The 24,691-nt window shown below is 43.7% G+C and overlaps 1 protein-coding gene across 3 annotated transcripts; it reads right to left on the reverse strand.

Annotated features, from left to right (window-relative positions):
* Window positions 1-2,574: 2,574 nt before the first annotated feature.
* ZNF354B (zinc finger protein 354B) lies at window positions 2,575-21,954 on the reverse strand. Of its 3 annotated transcripts, none has more exons than XM_080803795.1 (5): window positions 21,727-21,954; window positions 20,582-20,667; window positions 16,634-16,760; window positions 15,815-15,910; window positions 2,575-4,692 (listed from the first exon to the last, which is right to left on the reverse strand). In XM_080803795.1, exons 2-5 carry the CDS (start codon window positions 20,612-20,614, stop codon window positions 3,113-3,115), a joined length of 1,836 nt encoding a protein of 611 aa, XP_080659921.1. In that variant the 5' UTR covers window positions 20,615-20,667; window positions 21,727-21,954; the 3' UTR covers window positions 2,575-3,112. The 3 variants fall into 3 exon arrangements, with proteins under 3 accessions (XP_080659921.1, XP_080659922.1, XP_080659920.1); XM_080803796.1 differs by having other exon boundaries at window positions 21,713-21,946; XM_080803794.1 differs by lacking the exon at window positions 21,727-21,954 and having other exon boundaries at window positions 20,582-21,087.
* Between the last annotated feature and the right edge of the window lie 2,737 nt (window positions 21,955-24,691).

The raw sequence follows: 24,691 nt of genomic DNA on the forward strand, positions 1-24,691 counted from the left end.
CTAAGAATTTTTTTTTTAAAGGTTTTATTTATTTGGGAGAGAGAGAGCCAGAGATAGTGAGAGAGCACGAGCGGGGAGGAGAGGGAGAAGCAGACTCCCCACTGAGTATGGACCCCCCCCCCCCCCCAATGCAGGGCTCTCTCCCAGGACCCTGGGATCATGACCTGGGCCAAAGGCAGACACTTAACTGAGCCACCCAGGCGCCACCCCCTTCCCAAGTAGTTTTTAAACTCTAATTCACGAGCAATTTTTCTTGAAAAAACAAAAAGTAGCACAAGTGCCAAACATAGAAAAGTGATAAAAGTGGAGCTTTTGACCCAGGAATGTAGAATGAACTCAGAGCCATGACTTTCTAAAAACATCTGCAGATCACAGATTGAAACTCATTAACATATTTTAGATACCCAAAGACCCCAAAATTGCTACTATAATTGATACCTCTAAAAAATGAATCTTTCTCCCACTTTATAGAAGATAAGGTCAACAGGAGGAAATTCCTTCACCTCCAAATCAAACAGAAACTTATCTGCATTCCCATCTTACTGTAGGTTTTTCCTCCACCCTAAGGTTAATTTCTTCACCTGTGCTCTAATCCTGATTCCCTTAGAACATTGCAGAAAATTTGTCCCACCTAATGCTCTCCTTTAATTCACCCTCAGCATGTGTTTACAGTTGTCCCATTAACACAGAAATCATTTTCTCCCCTCTAAACACAGCCTTCTTTTCTTCTCTTCCTTTAAGCTTCTGGAAACGTGTCTGAAACAGCCCACTAGTTCTCACCTTCCTATTAATAATCCAACCTGGAATAATCTGGCTTCCATTCACCATAAATCACTGAAGTCTCCAGTACTGTCCTGGTTACCAATTCCAGTTTACTCCTTATTACTTGATTTGTGGCACCTAACACTACTGACCATCTGATGACATTCATTTCACCTTTGGGCTCAGTGACATCACTCTTCTGGCTGTAGAGCCATTTCATTTCATCTAGTTCAATTCCTCCTCTTTGACCAGCTCCTTATATATTGATGTTTTCCTGGGTTTTAACTGTGATCCCTTTGTTTCTCATTCTAATCTGTTCTCTGCTGACCAATTTCATATACCGTGGTTTTGACTACCAACTCTATTTTAATTACTCCTAATACCAGTCTACTGGCTCATAATTCCCTTTTGGATCCATATGATCAACTTTAACACATGCCAGATCACACTTGTTCACTCCTGTATAGCCTGCTTGGCGAATGGCACCATCAACCATCCAGTTCACCAGGAAGAAGCCTGGGAGTCAACCTACCTTCCTTCTTAACTCACGACTCCCAATTATTTGATTGTAAAAACCATATTTTACCACGTTAATATTTGTCACACATTCTTTACTTCCCCCTGCCCCCTGCTTGAGTTTAGAGCCTCATTTACCTATCATTCAAGTTACTGTCACAGCCCATACTCTAGGCTCGTCTGCTCAGTTGTCCTCAACCTCCTAAACTCATTCTCCATACATTATTGTCAGAGCAATTTCCTTTATGTATCATCTTTCATCAGTTCCATAATTCAGAATCAAATTCAGGTTCCTTAGAATGGCAGTTAAGACCTTTGGGTTATCTGGTATCTGCCTCCTTCTCCAGCTTCAACATCTGTCATTCTCATTTCTTAATAGATGTTCTACAAATGTGCCATGCTGTCACGCACCTGGATCTTTGCATGTGTGGCTGTCTCTCTTTTAAGTACTTATCTCACTCTCTGGAGAATTTCTGTTCTTCCAGAACTGGGCTCAGGCATCCCTGTCTCTGGGACACTAAATCTGATCAAGCTCCCTTGGTTAGACTCCATTCCTTCTTTCTGAATCCTGAGCAAATGTCTGCAAGATGTTCTGTAACACGGTACCTCTGTACCATCTCTTTCTCCGTGAAAACTTCAACACATTATGATAATTTGCTTACTTACTCACTATTCCCTTCAGTCCCATCCTCTCAATTCTTGACTTCTTGAAGATTAGGGCCTGTTTCTTTCTTCTCTACAATTTCCAGTGCCTAGGATGGTACCTGGTTCAACCCTGGGTTTAAGCAAATATTTACTGAGTAAACCATTTCTAAGGCTTAGAATTATTTCCTTTATTTGCTTTTGCAGTCTGATTTTTTTTTTTTAAATTTGAAAACCTCAAGTAGGGAAAACATGCTTTAATTTCATGAAATGGATTTCTTTAAGACTTAGCCACAGTGACATATTCTTTAAATTATTTCTTAAGATTTCTTTTGCAGCCAACTAAAAAAATATTAATAGGTTTAACCTTGACGTGACTGCCAAACAAACTATATTTTTTTCTACTTAAATTAACATGCTGTTCAGAACACAGCAACTGGGGGGTATAGCTCAGTGGTAGAGTATTTGACTGCAGAACACAGCAAGTACAGTTCAATAATAAATGACTTCAATGCAACAAACAAATGTAATTCTGAGAACAAAATTAGAAATTGTGTAAAAATTTTTGGGGAGACTGTTAGATGTAGTTTGGAAACAACTAGAAGAATAAAGGAGTAAGAGAACACGTTTTTTTCCTTTCTCTTTTTTAATGAAAACCATGCACAAAGTTTGACAACAATTTAGGAAAAGGCAAATTCCAGAGACTGAGGTAGTTTCCAGGGTTTTTTTTTTTTTTTAATCTATTATTTGGTCTACATATGCTTATATTTTGAGATCAGTTCTGTTTGCTATTAAAATGTTTGTTCTAATAAATATGCTACTGGCTTATACAGTTGGTGTCTTTGTAATGAGAAATCCAGCACTCCTACACCCAGATTTTTCTCATGTTTACACACCACATATAGTATATAATACTGTATAAAAAGATGGAAAAACACCACCTTACAAATGGTCAAAATTGTGGTTTTGCAATCAAATTACAATTGTGATTCCCTTGTCTTAGGATATTTTTTCCAAAGTGACTGACAGGTATGAAAGTTTTCCACATATTTATGACATAGTCAGAGCTCTTTATCCTTAGAATTTAATATCTGATGAGACAAAATTAAAATAGAAAAGTTTTCTCATGTTCATGACATTTATTAAATCAATCTCAAGTATGTATACCCTGCTGAGCTTTGGTTTAAGGCTTTCACACATGCAAATCTACTTTCAAGGAATCCTCTTCAAGGTGAATTTTATAATGATTAGTAAGGGATGACCTCTGGCTGAACAGTTTCCCACATGCATTACATTCATAGGGTTTCTCTCCAGTATGAATTCTCTGATGTGCAATAAGTGATGAGCTCTGTCTAAAAGTCTTCCCACACGTGTTACATTCGAAGGGTTTTTCTCCTGTGTGAATCCTTTGATGTTGAATAAGAGCTGCACTTTGGCCAAAAGAGATCCCACATTCCAGACACCGGTATGGTTTCTCTCCTGTGTGGATTCTCTGATGATTGCTAAGGGATGAGTTACACCTGAATGTTTTCCCACACTCGTTGCATTTGTAGGGTCTTTCTCCGGTATGCATCCTCTGATGCTGGATGAGAGCCGAACTCTGTCGGAAGGCTTTCCCACACACTTTGCATTTACACGGTTTCTCTCCGGTGTGAATTCTTTCATGAATGATAAGCGTCGAGTGGGAACTTAAGGCTTTGCCACACTCATTACAATTATACAGTTTCTCACCGGTATGAATTATCCGGTGTCTGTTAAGTCGTGAAATAGAAGTAAAACCTTTTCCGCATTCGTTACATCGATAGGGCTTTTCTCCAGTGTGAATTCTTTCATGCTGGATAAGAGACGCGCTCTGACTGAAGGCTCTCCCACATTCACTGCACTTAAAAGGTTTCTCTCCCGTGTGAATCCTCTGATGATAACGAAGGGATGAGCTCGACTTAAAGGTGTTGCCGCATTCATTACATAAATAGGATTTCTTTCTGAGGTGAATTCTCTGACATCCGGGAAGGGATGTGCTCGCTGCCTTCCTACCTGGATTGTATCTATGGGGATTTTCTCGAGCGTGGATTTTTTGATGTATAAAAAGGCCAGACCTTCTGCTGAAGGATTTACCACATTCTTTACATCGATAGGATTTCTCCACAGTGTGGATTCTTAGATGTTTGCAGAGGGATGCACTGTGACTGAAAGCTTTCCCACATTCTTTACAGATGTAGGGTTTCTCTCCAGTATGAGTTCTTTGATGCTGAATAAGAGCTGAACTTTGGCTGAAAGCTTTCAAACATTCCTTACATTTAAATAATTTCTCTCCAGTATGGTTTTTCTGGTGTTTACGAAGGGAAGAATTGTGAATGAAGGCTTTTTCACATATATTACATTTATACCGCTTTTCTGCTGTTTTGATCTTTGGTTGGCTAAGTAAGTTTGAATTCTGCTTGAAGCTATTTCTTTGTATTTCATATTTTGAGGGTGTTTTTTCTCTAGCAACCCTCTGTTGCTTAACAAAGACTGATTTCAGGCTGAAATTTTGGCCAAAGTTGCTATTTTTATGGCTTCTTTCTACAGGGAGGATTTTTGTATGGGTGATTGAAATTATTTGTAAACTTTCATTTTTGTCTTTTTGTTTCTTTAATCTGTCTTCATATATGCAGGGTTTTTCTGATAGGAAACTCCATGGTTCATCCCTTTTGAGTCTTTTCCTTCGTAGCCCCTGAAATGATGAATCTTGGGTTTGAGTTGACTTTGTAGTTTTAGGACTGCTCTTACATCCTGAAAAAAAAAAAAAATCACTAATGATTCACACAATTGGCTGAGACTTAATGTGTAGAAAGAATAAATACGAATGATATTTAAATAAGGGCTTGCTTTCTGGCTAAAAGATACTAGCAAGAGGAAAAAATAGGAAAGTAACACATATAAAATAATAATGGATGAGGGCAGAAGGACTAGGGTAACTAAAAGAATAAAGGAAGCTCATTTAAGGAAGGCAACCAGGAGAATGAATGGGAAGACAGGATTAGAAAAGTATGAATTAACCACAGTCTGATATCCAAAGCCTATGACAGACTTTTACATTATTTATATGCCATTGTTCTCACTTATGTAATTGTTTCTAATGTTGAATGTCATTCCTCCTTTTTCTATGTGCCAAACTCCTCTGTAGCCTACAGACTCAGTTCCAATGTTAATTTCTCTGTGTACCCTTTCGTGAATCCAGCTCCAACAATCCATTGCCCTTATTATTACCACTTACTGTGGTATTTTACAAAGTAGGTACCTAAGGGGAAAAACTGAGTATATTTAGAGACAGTGAGAGAAAGCCTTCAAAAAAACTCAGCACCACTGATAGTAAAAACATTCAAGAAAATAAGAATTGATGGATACTTCCTCAATATGCTAAAATACATATAGTTTGGTCCTAACACCAGTATCCTATTTAATGAAGAAAGACTAGAAGCATTTCCGCTACGATCAAGAACAAGGGGTGCCTAGCTAACTCAGTAGGTAGAGCATAACTTTTAATCTTGGGGTTGTGAGTTTGAGCCCCATGTTAGGTATAGAGATTACTTAAAAATAAAATCTTTAAAAAAAAAAAAGAACAAGACAAGGATGCCCATTATTTTCACTTCTATTCAACATTCCTAGTAGATGCCTTAATCAATTCAGTTACATAAGAAAAAGCTATTAGATACACAAGGACGAGTAAAGAGGAAATGAGGAAAGAAACCTACCTCTATTTGCTGGTGTTATAATACCGTATCTACATAACTCCAGAAAATCAATGATAAAACTTGATCAGTGATGTAGCAGATATAAAATTAACATGCTGAAGTCAATAATCCTCATTGACACTAACAAAGAATTGGAGGAATGAATTTACAACAAATATAAAAAAAAACTTATATGAGGAAAATTTTAAATAGCCCTGAATGATATTAAAGTATATCTAAACAAATGGAACAACCACTCCTATTCTTGGATAGAACCACTCAATGTCATAAAAATATAATGACATTTTAAAGAAAGTATGTAAAGATATTTTAAGTCCTATATAGAGATCAGGATTTTTTAACCTCAGCTTACATTTGAGGACAGATAATTCTTTGGTGTTGGGCTGCCCTGGGCATCAGCACCTACCCTTTCCACCACTCCCACCCTTCCTCAAGCTGTGACAATCCACAGTGTTTCAAATTGTGTGTGTGTGTGTGTGTGTGTGTGTGTGTGTGTGTGTGCTTAAAGTTTTCATAATAAGCTAAAAACTAAATCTTCTTCCACTTTTCTGTCATTCCTTGCATAAGAGTGAGTGGATTAATCCTTTTCCTCTTAAAGATCATATCTAATAAGAGACTTGCAATTTTAAAAGGTTTCTGCACATGAATTTAAAAATATCAATATACAAAGGAAAAGATCTTCAAAAAATACTTTCACTTAAAAAAATATACTTCCTAAGTAAAAAATCAGAATACTTACAAAATGATAAAACTTACATTGATATAGTAAATACCAAAGCCTTCTGGGTAACTGAAGACAATGGTAGGTGGATAGTAAGCAAATTGTCAAACTTTACCAAATGATAAGAAATAACTTTATAAGTGTGAGACTTCTTTTTTTGTTTGTTTATTAAAATTTTTATTTAAATTCTAGTTAACACATAGTGTAATGTTGATTTCAGGAGTAGAATTTACATATAACACTCAGTGCTCATCATAACAAGTGCCCACCCATCACCCACTTCTAAGTGGTGATGGAAGGCTTTACCACACTCATTACCAGCTAACTGTGAGACTTCTATCCAAATCCTCATCTTCAACAGTACTTGAGAAAGGAGAAAGAAAATGCCAAAACTTGTAAAATAAATGTGAGTCAAAAGAGTAATAAGTGGACATTAAGGAAGATGGCAAAATAGAAAGCTCCAGGATTCTGTTTCCCCACCTAGACAACAAATGAACTGGCAGAATGTGGCTGCTCCAATGATTTTGAAACTGTGGAATCTAACTGAAGGCTGGCAGCTTCTAGGGCAAAGCCTGGTTGATAAATTGTAGGTAATTTCAGTCGCTAGCTGCTACCCATGCCCCAGCCCCCAGCCCCATGGCAGGCAGCTATACTGACAGTCCTTAGGTGGCTTGCAGAAGCTAGGGTGAAAAGAGCCTTGTTCTTCAATTACTGTAGATCTGGGTTCTGACTGAGGATTATTGCTTGGGGTCGTGGAGGTACAGACACAAAGGCAACCTGCCAATGTTGCCCCACTGGCTGAAGCAGCTGCCAGGGGATTTAAGGGTCAGAGCCTGTCTTCCCCCTACCCTCTCCCATTCACATTTCACCTTTTTCCCACATTGGGTAATCATATTTAAGTATAAGGACATCCAAAACTAACTGCATACTTGGGAAATTTATAAAGTCACCATACATGCCAAGGGAAAGGTAGAGGCTCAGAAAAGACATGAGAATACCTTTAGTTTATATCTCAGGCCAGTCCATGGCACAGAGACCCCTGACAACAATAAAATATTAGTTATATATAAAAATACGTATATTCATATATACAACTATCATTTTTCCCTGTTGTAAAGTGATTTTACTGAATTGATTTGGACATACTGTAGGTCAAACAATATTTTCCAAAGATAACAATTATGGACTTTAAAACTTGACATAAGATTAGTAGCTTCAGCAGTATTAGTCATATTCCCCATCAACAATATGATAAAATAATTCAATTATGTAGAAATACAGAACTCTAGGACTAGCTGGAAACTTGGAAATCACTTAGCATAATATTTTCATTTCATGAGAAAACTAGACTCAAATATTAAGCAATTTACCCAAATTCAAATATCTTATAGTAATAAAGCTGGCCTGGAAGAGGCTTTACCAAATAATTAAAGTAGCCCTCTCTTTGTGAAAAGAAGGAAATATGTGAGAAGGAAATCACTCTGGGGAAGGGGAAGAATCTAGTTCCCAGAGTTATGACATTATAAAATTCAAAAGTCTAGTTGGCAACAAAAAATCAGAAGACACACACACAAAAAAAGATATGACTCATTCAGAGCAACAAAATAAATAGACAAAAAACATCTATGAGGAAGAAATAAAAGTGGACATACTACACAAAAACTTTTTTTTATTTTTCTTAAGATTTTATTTGACAGAGAGAGGCAGCAAGAGAGGGAACACAAGCAGGGGGGTGGGAGAGGGAGAAGCAGGCTTCCTGCTGGGCAGGGAACTCAATGCGGGGCTCTATCCCAGGACCCTGGCATCATGACCTGAGCCGAAGGCAGATCCTTACTGACTGAGCCACCCAGGCACCCCGCACAAAAACTTTTAAACAACACTTTTCAAGATGCTCAGGAGAGCTAAAGAAAGATATGGGTAAAGCCCATGAAAATGATTTTTTAAAAAAACGAAATATCAATAAAGAGATAGAAAACTAGAAAACACAGAAAGAAAGCAAAATGAAATTCTGGAGTTAAAAAGTGTAATAACTGAAAATTTCCCTAGAAAAACTCAAAAATCAGATTTCAGCAGGCAGAAAAATCAGTGTACTTGAAGATAAGCCATATTAAAATTACTGAGTCTGAGGATGAACAACAAAAAATATTGAAGAAAGTGGAGAGATCCTAAGAGACCTGTGGGACACCATCAAGTGGACCAAAATAGCATTGTGGAAATCCTAAAAGGGAAGAGGAAAGAGGGGAGAAGGATCATTTGAAGACAATGGCTGAAAACTTCCCAAATTTGATGTGAGATATGAATCTACAAATTTATGAAGCATAATGAACTCCAAAAAGAATACAGTCAAAGAGACCAACAATGAGACATATTATTACCAAACTGTCAAAACCCAAAGCCAAAAAGAGAATATTGAAAGCAGCAAAAGAGAAACAAGACTTATAACATACAAAGGATCTTCATTAAGATTATCAGATTTCTCATCAGGAACTTTGGAAGCAAGATAGTATTGGGTTGATATAGTCTAAGTGCTGAAAGAAAAAAGAAAAAAAAAAAACCTCAAAAGAGAATTCTCCATCTGGTAAACCATCCTTCAAAAATGATAAAGAGGGGCGCCTGGGTGGCTCAGTGGGTTAGGCCTCTGCCTTTGGCTCAGGTCATGATCTCAGGGTCCTGGGATTGAGCCCACATCGTGGTCACTGCTCAGCAGGGAGGCCACTTCCTCTCTACCCCGGCCTCTCTGCCTACTTGTGATCTCTGTCTGTCAAATAAATAAATAAGATCTTTAAAAGAAAAAAAATCATTAGGCTGTGTTTTAAGGCACACAATGTATAATGATGTATAATGTATAATGTATAATGTACTATGACAACAGTAACTGAAAGGGGATGAGGATGCAAGTATACAGAAGCAGAGATTTTATACATTATTGTACTTAAGGTGGTATCAATTCAAATCACAGTGCTGTGAATTTTGGATGTTAAATATAATCCCAATGGTAACCAAAAAGAAAATACCTACATAATATATATAAAAGAAAATTGGAGGGGAATTAAAATGTTTATCAACTAAACACAAAAGGAAACATTAATGCAGGAAATCAGGGACAAAGAGATATAAGGTGTATAGAAAAAAAAATAGCCAAATGGCAGAAGTGAGTCCCTTATATCAGTAATTACTTCAAATATAAATACATTAACTTAATTATCCAGTCAAAATACAGATATTAGCAGAATGGGGGGAAAACCCATAATCTAACCAAATGCTGTCTATAAAAGACTGGCTTCTTTTCTTTTTTCTTTCTATTGAAGAATGATTAACATACAGTGTATCTAAGCTTCATATACAAAATAATGAGTTAGCAATTCTGTACATTACTCAGTGCTTATAAAATGGATATACTCTAGGGGGCTCCTGGGTGACTCAGTGGGTTAAGCCTCTGCCTCAGCTCATGTCATGATCTCAGGGTCCTGGGATTGAGCCCTGCATCCAGCTCTTTGCTCAGCAGGGAGCCTGCTTCCCTTCTTCTCTCTCTGCCTGCCTCTCTGTCTACTTGTGATCTCTCTCTCTCTGTCAAATAAATAAATAAAATCTTTTTTTAAAAAGTAGGCACACTCTTGATCCTCTTTATCTCTTTCACCCCTCTTCCTACCCACCTCAACTACCAGTTTGTTCTCTGTAATTCAGAGACCGTTTTTTGTTTGAATAAGAGATTCACTTTAGAGCCAAAGACACAAATAGGTTGCAAGTGAGATGATAGAAAGCTACTTGACGTAAATAGAAGGACCAAAAGAGAGCTGGACTGGCTATACTAGTATCAGACAAAATAAACTTTAGGAAACAAGTTATAAGAGACAAAGAAGGATGATGTAAGGATGATGTATAGTCATAAAAGCTTCAATTCAGCAAGAAAACATTAAAATTACAAACATTTACATACCTCATAACACATCCTCAAAATACATGAAGTAAAAATTTACAAAACTGAAGGGAGAAATAGTTCTACCATAATAGTTGGAGACTTCAATGCCCTGCCTTCAATAAGGAATAAAACAACCAGATGAAAAGAGGTAGTAAAGGACTTGAATAACACAATAAACCAACTGGAGCTAATGGATACATACAGAACGTGCTATCCATCAAAAACAGAGACAAACCAAAAAACAGACTTAACTACAGAGAACAAACTGATGTTACCAGGTAGGAGGTCGGGCTGGGGGGGGGGGGGTTGTGAAACAGTTGATGGGAATTAAAGAGTACACTTCCCAAGATGAACACAGAAATGGAGAGAAGTGTTGAACCATTATATTGTACACCTGAAACTATTATAACACTGTATGTGACCTATACTGGAATTTGAAAGGGAGGAAGGAAAAGAGAGAGAAAGAAACAAATAAACAAAAATGGGCAAAGGACTTAAACAGACATTTGCCTATAGGAGATAATATCAGTGGCCAATAAGCACATGAAAAGACCACTCAACATCATTAATTAGTAAGGAAACATAAATCAAAAACCACCAGATACCACTTTAAATCCATGAGTATGGCTATGGATAACAGAAACAAAAGAAACCAGAAAATAACAAATACTGGCAAGGATGTAGAGACTTTGAAACCCCGCTCCACTGCTAGTGAGAATGTAAACTAATGTGGCCACAATGGAAAACGGTATAGCAGTTCCACAGAAAGTTAAGTAGAGAATTACCAAGTGATCCAGCAATTCCACTCCGACGTACCCAAAAGAACCAAAAGCAAGGACCCAAAGAGGTATGTGCACACCCACATTTGGAGTAGCATTATTCACAAGATCCAGAAGATGGAAATCATCCAAATATCCAGACCAAATGATAGACCATGTGTGGCGCAGACACGTAATGGAACACTGTTCAGCCCTAAGACAATGGAATTCTGACAGATGTACAATGTAGATGAAACTTGAAGACACCATGTGGAGTGAAATAAGACAGCCACAAAATGACAAGTGTTCTAAGATTCCAATTCTTTTTTTTTTTTTTTTAAGATTTTATTTATTTATTTAACAGACAGAGATCACAAGTAGGGAGAGAGGCAGGCAGGGGGCGGGGCGGGGGCGGGGGGGGGGGGGGGAGGAAGCAGGCTCCCTGCTGGGCAGAGAGCCCAACATGGGGCTCGATCCCAGGACCCTGAGATCATGACCCAAGCCTAAGGCAGAGGCTTTAACCCACTGAGCCACCCAGGCACCCCTATAAGATTCCAATTCTATGAGGTTCCTAGGAGAGTCAAACACAGTGACAGAGAACAGCGATTAGCAGGGGCCTAGAGAGAGGTGGGTGGGGAATTAGTGTTTAGTGGGAAGAGAGTTTCAGGAAGGGATTAGAGAGAATTTCCAGCACCTGGATGGTGGGGATGGTTGCACGGCCTTGGGAATGAGCTGAATGCCACCAAATTGTACACTTAAAAACAGTCAAAATGGCAAATTTTATGTTACTTGTTTTTTACCATAATAAAAAATTATGAGGGGATAATAAGAAATTTGGCAACACTAGATAAATTGGAACCTCCATGCCTGCATAGCGGGTGGGAAGGTGAAAGTACAGTTGCTCTGGAAAATTCTCTTTCCAAAGGGAAAGAGGGCTCTGTACCTTTTCCTCAAAGCATTTCTTCAAGACAATTTGCATTTCTAAATCCTTCCTCTGTGCTTTTGATATGAAATGTATATAAACCTGTGAACACTATAAGCCTCCGGGAACATTATAACCTAAGGATGTTCTTGGTTGTTAAGCAGGCTCCACCGGGTGCAGAGCCCAATGTGGGGCTTGAATTCACAACCCAGAGGGCCAGACCTTGGCTGAGATCAAGAGTCAGATGGTTAACTGCTTAACCAACTAAGCCACCCGGGCCCCCACCAAGGATGTTTTTCTTAAGCTCCTGGGGGCCATCTCTTTGAAATGTAAACATCAAGAAGGAAGCCAGGAGAGGTTTTCTGAAAGGAAGTGAGGTGGCCTGATTTACCTTTTAATAGAGCATTCTTGCAGCTACGGGAACAGAGGTTGGTGGCAGGAGGGAGGTGCAGGGCCAGCAAGGGTACTGCTGGGGAGAGGGGGCAGGGGACAAGGACAAGATTGACCAAACACAGTAGAGGCGCCTATGAGTACCCGCTCTCCACTTTCACTTCCTCAGAGATTCCTTCTTTAAACCCCTGCCTGCTGGGTTGCTGGGCTGCTAAGGGCAGCACCTTTGTGCGAATTAGAAAAAGAAGCCCCACCCTCTGTGTGGGGGCAGCCCCCAGGGACCCCTCCGCTGACGCGCAGCTGGGGCTCAGTCCCCCCACCAGGCTTCTTGTGCTGAGATGACAAAGGAGGAGAAAATGACAGGAAAGAAAAGCACATTTTCACTGGAAGATAATGGTTTACCCAGATCATCCCCGCATTTTTAAATTTTAGATTTCAGGACTATTTCTGCATTCGGGCATAGAGCTAACTCATGATGTACCGGCTGGTTTAATCACCTCATTACAACTCTTCCGGCAAAGCCCCCCCACAGGTGTGCTCCCTTCTCAGCAAGAGACTCAGAGGAGACGCACACCCTTCCTGCCAGCGCCTTCCACCTCTCACTTCAAGCACCCCCCATGACCCTTTGTTTTTCTGTTTTTCCTATTTGCAAATAGTTTTGAAATTTAAAAAGAAAAAAAAAAAAAAAAGGAAACTCAGAGGCCGCTAGAGGTGCTAGGAGTCCACGCCTGAGCACAGGGTTTTCTGTCACCGGCTACGGGAGGGGCAGGTTTCGGGTCAGGTCCAGAGTTAACCACCTGAGCTACTTCCAGAACACCCCGTCCTTCACCTGCGCTCACGGGGAAGTGACCTGCACTCCAGAGGGAAGCCGTTCCAAGGCCCCGTTCGTCCGGGCAGATGGAGACCCGCCAGGGGTGCTGGACGGACAGACACACGCGGGCCCTCCCCGGGCACCCCGCGGTGACTGCCATCTCTGTAGAAGGAGAGGAGGTGCATCCTGTCCAGGGACGTGCACATACCGCTTGGCTGCGCTGTCCTTCCTTCCTCCCGCAGCCTGCCCGTGGTCCACCCGCAGGGACATGTCCCCGACGCCAAGGAGGAGGCTGCTGAGGACTCCAGCCCCGTTGCCTCTTGGCACAGCTCTGGACTCTGGGACTCCGGACACACTTGCTACTCCCCTGAGCTCACCGATGACTCGCTTCACTCGGAGAGATGCGTTCCTGGATGGGAGGCTCCCGAGACACAGGGACAGGGACAGAGCCTTCCTTCTCCTCCTCAGATCTTTCCTGCCAGACTCGGCACAGACGCCCCGCCGACCCTCGGCTGATTCACGGACTCCTGCCTGCTGTGGGCACTTGATGGCCACCTCTACCCACTCCCCAGACCTCGTGTTTTCTCCCAATCCAGAGTAAGATAGACAGACATACAGACACGGGTGGTTCCCACAGCAGAAACCTGAGAGTATGGTGGGAAGAAGGCTCCCTTGGCCCGGGGCTTGGTGAGGGAGAGCGCCCGGCCTGCAGCTCCTGTGCGGGGCCCACGGATTGAGGGGCCATCACTGATGCATCTGGACCTGACAATAGCGGGGAGGAGCCCTCACTTCCACGCCAACAGGCCCTCCGCGGCCTGCAGGCTGCTCTCAGCAGTGTACACCTGGGGCCATGGTCAGGCTACTTCCCAGTCTCCAGGCACCTGGCCTGGCTCTCAGACACAGACCAGATCCTGTGTCCAGGCTCCCCCTGCTGGGTGGGATCTGGTCCCTGCAGTGCTCTCCCGGCTCCTGGGAGCACCCACTGGCTTCCTTTCTCTGGACTCAGGCAGCCCTTTCCTGTGGCTGGACCTGGCTCCACATCCTTGGATCCCACCTCTTCTGGAAGCCTCTGCCCACACCGCCCCTTCTGCTGTGCACCCTCACACACTCTGCAGCCATCCTATGGGGTCATTCCACACCCTGTGTGCTCAGTGCACCATCACCTGTCTCCCCACCCAACCATGACCTCCAACCGGCAGAACCTGCGTCTTTCTGTCCAATGTCGCATGGCCAGTGCCCAGCACAGAGCTCACGCACCGTCCATTAGGGGACAGCAAAGTAGGGGATGGGGGCTCAAACCTGGATCCTCCCGCACTCATCAGCTCTCTGTCCCCAGCTTCCCTGTCAGCTGCCTCTCCCGTTTCTCTCCTCTGATGACTTCTCAGGCTCAGCCAGAGTCTTCTTTCCTAACCCACCTTGTAAATGGTGAGGTTTCCTGGGATTCTGTCCTCTGCTCTGTGCCCTTGCCTGGTCAACTCGAGGCATCAAATGCCACCTTTGTACCAAGGGCTCCCTGACCTGCCTTCAGAGTTCCCATAGACCTCGTACAGCTGTCCACCAGCATTTCTCCCCGGGCATTCCACTCGCTCCCCAGTGAGACCCATCCCACAGCAAACTCACCCTACACCCTTAACAAGGGGACCCCTCTTCCTCCCTCCGGACCCCAGTGCCCGTGCCTTTGTCCCCACCCTAGAAACATCTCACCTACGTTACTGCAAGTGTCTCCGGGAAGATTCCCCATCAGCTTTTCCCTCACTTTCAATCTATCCCCCACCATGCTCCAAAGTGACCGTTTTTATTAAACTCAAATTACATAAGGATTTCATGAATCTATTCTCTACGAAATGTTAAGATTATATACAACTAAAGCCCTCTTTCGTCCTGCCCCTTCTCGATCCCATTCCACGTGGAGCTCCTGGCACCAGCTCAGGTGTGTCCCCCCAGCCTTTCTGTCTGCACTTCCGCACACATTACAAACACACACACAGCCACGACATTGCCCTTCAGCATCAACAGTGACACAGCAGTAGCCGCCCCCTGCACTACGGCAGCTCTGTCCACACCAGCTGCTCTTGTCTCCGACAGTGGCCCTCGATGCCAGAGCGGGGACTTGCTCCAGCTTCTCCAGCCACATCCTTACCAGAGGACATTTACACTGTTTCACATTTAAGCCAATTTTTCTAAAATACCCAGAACTCCAGTCTTCTGCTGAAAATCTTTCATTTCCATGGGACGGTCCCATGGCCGAGACTCTTGTCAAAGCCCAGTGTAATGAGGCTTTGCTAGCTTTCTGACACCCTTTCCTTCCTCGGCTCCTTCTCTCACATACCCTGAGCCTCGGTCAGACTGATTCCCTGCCATTCCTTAAATACACTGTTTGCTGACTGAATCCACGATGTGCAGCCCTCCTCTGAAAACAGGGACGAATAAGAAGAGCTCCGGAGAGATTCATTTGGGAAGTGATTACCAGAGAGTAAGAGGAAGCTCGTGTCTGGGGCCTGAGTGTCCCCTCTCTGCCACTTCTCCAGGACAGAGGCCCCGGAGAAACCTTCCCGATGGACATCTCTGAGCCACACCATCCACTCACCCCCAGACTGCTGCCCGCGCCCATCCCCCACCACTCGGTCCCACCCACTCACCTAGAGAGGGGCCTCCAGGACTTTCTTTCTCTACCTTCCAGGGATCTTCTCCTTGCTGTAACAGGGAGATCACTCTTGGTTTGGAAAACAGGAGTCCTGCTCAGAGACAGGAAAAAAGAGAAGAGAAAGAGAAGACTTGGTTTTCTTTTGACTCAAAGACGCATCATGGATCTGAATGGAAAACGCAGGGGATGATACAAAGAGCTCCGGTGGGGTGCTCCCGCTGTGCCCCCGGGACATGAGGGGAAAGGCAAGGGGCCTGTAGGGCATGGCTGTGTAGGAAGCAGCTGCAGGTTAGAGACTCCAGGTACACAGGCAGCTCTGATTAGTAGAGTACCGATGGCTTTCCACGGAAGACGGAACACGTTCGATTTACAGACTAAATGTTTGTAAACGGGTACCCCTACCATGTGCCCTGTTTAAAATGAGAAAGCACCATCTGACTCCCTTTCAAAGATGGATTATACACATTCGCCAGGCTGGAAGGGAGAACTGGGAAAGGCTGGCGGCAGGGTAATGAAGACGGTTGAGGGATGCTTTCTGCTGTGAGCTGAGCAAACAAATCACAGAAAATCACAGCAGGAAAATGTTGCCTAACTATGAGGGAATTTCTAACAAAGAAGTGTGTCAGCTGTCGATGTGTGGGACAAATCCATGCTTATAGGGGGAAAGAAGCTTTAAACATTTATTTACAATGTGCACAATCCCAAGGCCAAATTCAGCTGAAAGCTTCCGACGCCCCATGGCTTTTGTGCAGGGAAGCAGGTGCTGACTTATGCTACTGTCTGACTTTTTCATCTACAGGGAAAATTCCCTTACCCAGTGAGACCAGGTTACTGTAGTTCTCCAGCATCACTTCCTGGTACACGTTTCTCTGAGAAGGACCCAGCTTCCTCCACTCATCCCGTGTAAAGAGCACAGCCACATCCTCGAAGGTCACCGACACCTGTAATGACAAGTCATCCCAGCTCACCCAGGACCTCCCATCGCACAGGGTAAAGGTGGTGGCAGTTGCGGGGAGGATGGGTTGCCATGAAAGACTTCGGGTGTTATTCTGGTTTCTGAAGGTTTCAGGTCATTTCTTGTTCAATGAACCATTGGCCAGTGACGAATACATACTGAGCAGCATAAAGTCTTACCCAGGCCTTGTGTTAACCACTATAAGGAGATGCAGGGAGGAATTAAGACCACTGGAGTGTTAATTAGAATAATCTTGTTGATGGGGATTTGATAATACATATTAAAATCTTTAAAATGTGTTTATTCTTTAACTCATCAATTATTATATTTCTACTATAATAAGCAGTACACAAACATGCACATAGAGCATTTATCATGGTTTTAGTAATACCAAAAAAATGAGTAACAAGCTAGGTCATCACGAATGATGAAAGGCTTGGTCACTAACAGTAGGCACTCTGTGAAGCCGGAGGACAGAAATAATGGAAACTGAAATCTCACTCTTCTCCCGAATGCTTTACACGGGCCAGGTACAATCCCTAGAGCTTTCTATTGATCTTTCTTTTTTCTAATTCAGTTACCTATTAATCTTTAATATAATCTTTATCTAAAAGTCACAACAGCCCTAAGAGAAGATATTATCACTGTCTCCATTTACATGACAGAAAACAGCCACGGAGAGGATAAATTTGCCTGAAGTCTCACAGCTAGTCAGTGGGAGACCTGGGATTCCAGTCCAGGTACATGTCCAAGTCTCCATTCTTAACTGCAAAAATGCCTCCCACAACCAATCGCATAGAGCTATTAAATAAATGAGATAATCCATACAATGTAATTAATACCATGTCTGGGGCCTACCAAAGCTTCAGATGTTAGCTACTGTCACATCAATATAAAATACTATGCAACCAGTGCAACTGATGGTTAGGTCAATATCTGTTAAAAAGATATCCATGATCATGTTAAATACAAATATTTATATTTGTTATATATCAGTATGTAGTTTGTACTAATTTCTGATAAAAATTATATATATATATATGAATGATGCTGAGAGATACACAACAAATGATTGACAGTGATTATCTCCAGATGGTGGGGTTAAGGGTGATTCTACTTTCTTTCGAATATATGAAAAAAATATATACAGATGACCCTTGAACAAGGAGGGGGTTAGGTGCCCTGACTTCACACGCTGTCAAAAATCTACATGTAATTTTGGACTCCCCCAAAACATTAACTACTAATAGCCTACTATGGACTGGAAGACTTCCCGATAAAGTAAACACTCGATAAACATATATTTTGCATGTTATATGTATTATATACTATATTCTTACACTAAAATAAGCTAGAGAAAAGAAAATGTTATTGAGGAAATCATAAGGGGCGCCTTGTTGGCTCAGTTGGTTAAATCTCTGACTCTTGATTTCTGCGCAGGTCATGCTGTCAGGGTCATGGGATCCAGCCCCGCATCGTGCTCTGTGCTCAGCACAGAAGCTCCTTGAGATTCTCTCTCTTTTCTCTGTCTCCCCTCATCTACTTGTGCGCTCTCTCTCTCAAACAATAAACCAAAAAAGAAGCATAAGAGAAATACATTTACAGTACTCTACTGTATTGATTGAAAAAAATCCATGGGTAACTGGACCTGCCCAGTTCAAACCTGTGTTGCTCAAGGGTCAACTCTACACACACACACACACACACACACACACACACACACATCTATACATCTATGCACACATATGTGCATATTTTATTCTCTACAATGTTTCCCATGATTATACAATATCTTTATGGTAAGAAAAACACTGAATTATTTACATATTAGGGAGGAATATGAGAAATATCTTTTGCTCTCAAAGAATTTACAGTCCAGCTGGCAGACAAGATAAACACATTGGATCAATGAAAGAAGAATGTGTACCTGGGCAGGACTGTATACCATCTCCCAGCTCTATCCTCATTTTAGAGATAAGGACCAGAAGGTCCAGGACAGTCAAGACCACAGGCCACCTACTTTACCAGTGGCAGGGGCAGGACAATAATTAAAGTCTTCTGTTAAGCCAGCACTTGGTATATTCTCTCTCAGGTCTTAAACGCCTGTTGCTGGGCTTTACCCGCAAGCCCATGCAGTAGGGGCACATGGGAGCAGGTGAGGTTAGGGAGAATGCCACATGCATTCACTCCCCTGCAGGGATGGAGAAGATTCTGGGCAAGAGAGCAAGGTCAGTCTGTGGGAATTAGAGGGGAAAGCTTTAGAAATATGCACTGGCCAGTCCCAGCCCGGGACCAACCACCACCGCGTTTCCTGGGCCCCAAATCAACACAACAGTGGAGAAGAGCTCTGGGAACACGGGGTTTGGGGCTGCCCTGGGATCCGAAAGAGGCACCAGGGGAATGGCTGCGCAGTGACGAGCCTGGACCCAGAGGCCAGACACACTGGGGTTTGAATTCAGGTTACTGGATGTCTCTGAGCCTCAAGTTTGCTAGTGTGAAACACAGGGATGATCATTGCTGCACCAGCGTGAGCATGAAAACAAAGGCCACGCCCTCAGGCAGACCCCCCAACACTATGACTGTCAGATGCAGATGAGCGGTGAAAGGACAAGTCCCAGCAACACGGTCCGGCAGGTCCCATCTGTTGGCATGAGTGGTATCATCACTTCAGTAACACCATCTGGCTCCCACGACCACCCCTTGTTGGGCGTCTGCTAGTGCCCAGCCCTGATCCAAACACTTCCCATGCACTGACTTGCGTGACCCTCTCACCTGTCCCATGAGGTCGGCATGCTTGTTATTCCCATTGTCCAGGTGAGGAAATAGGCACATCTGTCCAGGGCCCACGTAACCAAGGAGATGGGTTCAAGCCTGGCAGTCTGGCTTCAAGCCCCGCTTCCTACTCACTGGAGACCCTGCCTCTCCACTCCTGATATCCTGTACACCCCTCCCTGCTCCCTCCTGGGGAATCTTCTCTCTGCCCTTGCCATCCAGAGATCTCTCCAGCTGTGTCCCCTCCAACACGGCTATTCCTCGTTCAGGCACTGGCTCACCCGGACCGGGTCCCTCCCCTGTTTCCAACAATAGAAGGATGAAAATGGCAGGTCGAGAACAGTTTTCAAGAGAGTACAGAAACAAGGCACAGGATCCACAAAGAGGGAGAAAAAACGGACAATGATGGGTTGGAGAAACCTAGGGAGGGTATCCTAAAGAAAAACCAAGGGTAGGGAGGGAGACCAGGGCGAGCCAAGGAAGCAGGGCCAGAAAGGAGCTGCCAAGTGTGTGTGTGTGTGTGTGTGTATACTGTCCCCACGTGGCATGTCACCTGTCAAGTTAGTAACCATACACTGAATTGAGATTAATGAATAAAAAGAAGTGTCTGGGGGTGCCTGTGTAGCTCAGTGGGTTAAAGCCTCTGCCTTCGGCTCAGGTCATGATCTCAGGGTCCTGGGATCGAGCCCCGCATCGGGCTCTCTGCTTGGCGGGGAGCCTGCTCCCCCCACCCCGCCTGCCTCTCTGCCTACTTGTGATCTCTGTCAAATAAATAAATAAAATCTTAAAAAAAAATGAAAAAGAAAAAAGAAGTGTCTGTTAGGAAAAGAAAAGAGAAACACTAGACATGGATTAGCAGGGAGGAGGCAAACATTCCCTACAGAATCCACCCTCCCCCTGGGTGGATTGACTCTTGAAGGAGGAAAGGGCTTGGGCTCCAGGTCCTGCAGAAGACTGCATGCAGCAGAGAACTTCAGTTTGACAATTTAAAAAAAAAAAATCTGTTTCTAAGACCAAAGATGTCAATGAACTCACATGAGACCTTGCTTCCCTCGGTCCAATAGCCATATCTTCTTTCTGGGCTCTTCCCTGAGGATGGGTGGAGTCTCCAGAAGGCGGATCTGAAAGAGGAAAAAGGGAGCCAGGACGGAGAAGCCCCTTCTGCTTTCCACCCCTGAGAATCACCAGCTCTGAAATCCTTCCACCACCTGAGACTGAGGCCACGGGCCCTCCGAGAGGGAAGTCAGAAGGAGCTGGAGCTGGACAGGCCCAGAGACAAGGGCCAGCCCACAGTGGGCCGGGGCCCAACTCTTCCCCCTCTGGCTCAGAGAAAAAAGACCTAGGACTCCAGCTTCAGTAGCAGCAACAACTCACTGAACCTGCCCCAGGGGCCAGCACCACCCACATCATTCAGTCCCGCAGCATAGCTGCCATCGTCCACGCCTATTTTACAGATCAGGAAACGGGGGAGAGTGGGAGCCACTTGCCCCAGTGCACACAGCCAGTGAGGGTTCACCGGGATCCGTACCCCGTGCCTCCACAGCACCTGCTCTAATCTCACTGCCCGCAGGGGACAACTCTCCACCTCAAGCTGCACCCGCCCCCAACTCCTCCCCCTCCTGTCAAGGAATCTCCTTCCAGGTTTTCAGAGAAAAGTGCTTGGGAAACGGATGACAGCAGTTTTCCGATGGCGGCGGGAGGACTGCCGGCTGGAGGAGCAGGCACAGAGACCGAAATCCTGGGTTCCAGTCCAGATTCTGCCGTGGGGGGAGAGGGAAGCCGGCAACTCACTACTATCGGAAAACACATCTCTGCGCCTGCAGCCCGGGAAGGCAGTGGCGCCGGGGAGGAGTGGAACACAGTTCCTCACGTTCACTGACAGCCGGGAGCAAATCCAAACGCCGGCTGGGCCCGGCAGGTAGAGCGCGGGGCACGGGTCCGGAGGAAGTAAGGGGGTGACCGGGGCCTGGGCAGGTGGGGACAAGTGCCCGACCTGCCGCGGTCAGGGGCACGTCCGCGGGACGGCTGGTGCGGTGGTGCCAGCCCTTGGCCCCCATTGCGTGCGCCTACAAAGGCCCCGCTCGCGCGCCTCCGGCCTGTGACCCGCGCCCGGGCGCGGGATCCTCCCAAGGCCGGGGTCCTCCCTCTGTCCCGCATTCCACCGACCTTCCGCCGCTCACCTCGCCCAGGCCTCGGGGTTCCGGGGTCTGCGCCTCCCGGACGTGCTCCGCAGGCGGAGACGCCGGCACTGCCCGGATGGACAGCAGCCCGGGGTCGGGACCCCTTCTCCGGGTCTCTAACCTCACTGGGCTGAACTCAGGCCGGGAGCCGTGGGCTGCAAAAGCCGGCTGTCCAGAGAGGCGGGGCAGGGGGCGAGTTAGGGACCGCCGCTAATGCCCCTGGGGAATGTAGTCCAGGCGAGAACCTACGCTTTCTGGGAAGTGTAGTTCTCCGTTCCGGTCTGCGAGGCTGGGAGGGGCGAGCCTGTCACGTGCCGAGTTCCCGCTTCCGGGCTCGTGGTCGCACCGCTTGGGCGGCGAGGGCTCTGGCTCCGGACTCCCTGTGAAGGAAACGGTTCGCCGAGGGCGGTGTCTTGTAGCTGTATATCGGCACAATGACAGTAAGGCAAGTAGACAGTCGCCGAGAACAAACCTATTTCCCCTTCGGTCATGCAGCCAGCGTGTTTCGAGCATCTTCTTGTGGCAAGCCCTGCCATAAGTGGTTGGGCAAAGGTCGTTGCTTTCAAGAACTTTTGGGGGGAAGTTGGTAGGAAGCACACAGAAAGCCATGGAAGTAATTCTGTGACATTTTAGAAGATAAGCGTTATGGGGAGAAACAAAGGAAAGCAGGGTCATGGCATCTGGGCGCATTCAGAAGAGTGAGTGGGGTCCCCTGGTAGCAGCGGGGGTGAAGGGAAGGGGCATTCCAGGGGCGGAGAAGCCAGTGGTTCTCTTTTCTTCGTTATGGGAGCGTGTCCCATTGGGGAGATTTTATAAATAGGAAAAAAAAAAAGAGAGAGAGAGAAAGAAAGAAAGAAAAATGTACCCGATGCCACCGCCCGAAAGTGGTTAACGTTTTGGTGAACATTTGCTGCCGACCTGCTTTTAGCAAAATGTAATCTTGCAGATAGCAATTGTAACCTACTTTGGTTTTTTCCCCCACATAGGAATGCACCTTGGACATTTGAATTTGCCAGTAGATAACCCTCCCTCAGGAATGTTTTGAATGGCTTCAGTGCCTTCCGTTATGGCAAATTAAAATTTTTAAATATATTTAACTCAAATAGTTAAATAAGCTGGTAGTTAAATATTTAAATAAGCTAATAGTTAAATAAGCTAAATAACTAAAATAGTTAAGTAGGCTTAATTTAACTAAAGCTTATTTAACTATATCTTTAAATTAAGCTTATTTAATGTGTATTGTATATATACTGTTATATCTAGTTAAGTATATTTAACTAAATTAAGCTTATTTAATATGTCTTGTTAGTTATGTTATTTCCAAGTTTTTGCTCCATTAATATTCTTGTACCTACATCTTTGAAGATTATTAGTTAAATTTCTTGAATTGAATGACTTTATCAAGGACTGGTGGCATTCTGAGCCCATGCCTAGTTGCCTTCCTGGAAGCTTTTACAATTTTTATTTGGTGATAATATGTGCTATGTCTAACACCCATGCTTACTCTGGGGTTTTTGTTTTGTTTTTAATGCTTTTTCTTTAAGTTTTTGTTTATTCAAGAGGGCAAGTTTTTTATATCTAATTTTGAGTACTTGTGAAATTAAATATGAGCTCATATTTATTGAGCCATTTAGATATTTTCTGATATAAATTGCCTGTATATGTACTTTATTGAAATGTTCAAAATTTTGGTCATTTTTAAATATTGCATATGCATAATTTTTGTAAAGTGCTTTGTTGTTTACCTGATTGTGAAAATTATAAGAAATTTATACACAGTGTGTGGAATGAAGAAATAGTAATAAACACTGATTACATCTATTCATATATACTATTAGGTGTGCTTACACACAATTGTGTGTACGAAACAAAAATAAGGTCGTATTTTTCATACTTTTCAAAATGTGAAATATACATAAAGGCAGTTAGAACATATAATCCAATAATAACACATCATTATAGAGAGAAAACCCCTGAAAATATCCACTCAAGTTGAGAAGTAGACCCCTTTTCATATTAATAGTAGATCTAGGTGATGGTTTATGGGTGTTGACTGTAAAATTATTTCAGTTTTACTTTGTGTTTGAAATTTTTCATAATAAAGTATTGGGAAAAACTGTGCATTAGGGGTTTTGAGCCAGAACAGATGACCACCATTCCTCCTATGTCATCCCTCTTACAACTAAAATCCCTGGGCATAAATAAACAAACATAAGAAGACTCCGGTGCCTGGGTGGCTCAGTGGGTTAAGCCTCTGCCTTCAGCTCAGGTTATGGTCTCAGGGTCCTGGGATTGAGCCCCACATCGGCTCCCTGCTCAGCAGGGAGCCTGCTTCCCCCCCTCTCTCTGTCTGCCTCTCTGCCTACTTGTGATCTCTCTGTCAAATAAATAAATAAAATCTTAAAAGAAAAAAAAAAGACTCTGAAATGTGAAAAGAAGAAGGCAAACTGCGAGGAACTTCAGGGCTGAGGAGCAATATGGTAGTAAATTCCCTTCTCCTTCTCACCTCCTGTATCTTTCAGCTAATGTGTTCTAGAAGCTTCCATGTGAGAACCTCCAACAGACACAGACCAAAAAAGCTCTAAGCTTGTTCCCCTTAGTCAAAAGCAGGGAAAGGGTGGCCAAACAGAAAACTTTTTTGGTAATTCCCACCTTCCTTCAATCAAATACCAGTGGAGAAACCACCCTCCTGCCCCAGTCTGAACTATGGAAGCCGGAGGAAGCTGCATATTTTTCTCAAGTGTAATGGAAGGAACTATCAGCAATGAATTCTCTATCTAGTGAACGTATTCAGGAATAAAAGGGAAGTAAAGATGTTTTCAAAAGATAACTAAGGAAAAACTAAAATACTTCAGGAAGAACTAAAAAAAATCCTCTAAACAAAGTCAATGATTACAACAAAGCCTTGAAACTATTGAAAGAAAAGAACATCAGAATGGGAAAAATAGGAATATTACACTATCCT

Source organism: Martes martes (assembly GCF_963455335.1).
Source record: "Martes martes genome assembly, chromosome: 5".
Classification (NCBI taxonomy): Eukaryota; Metazoa; Chordata; class Mammalia; order Carnivora; family Mustelidae; genus Martes; species Martes martes.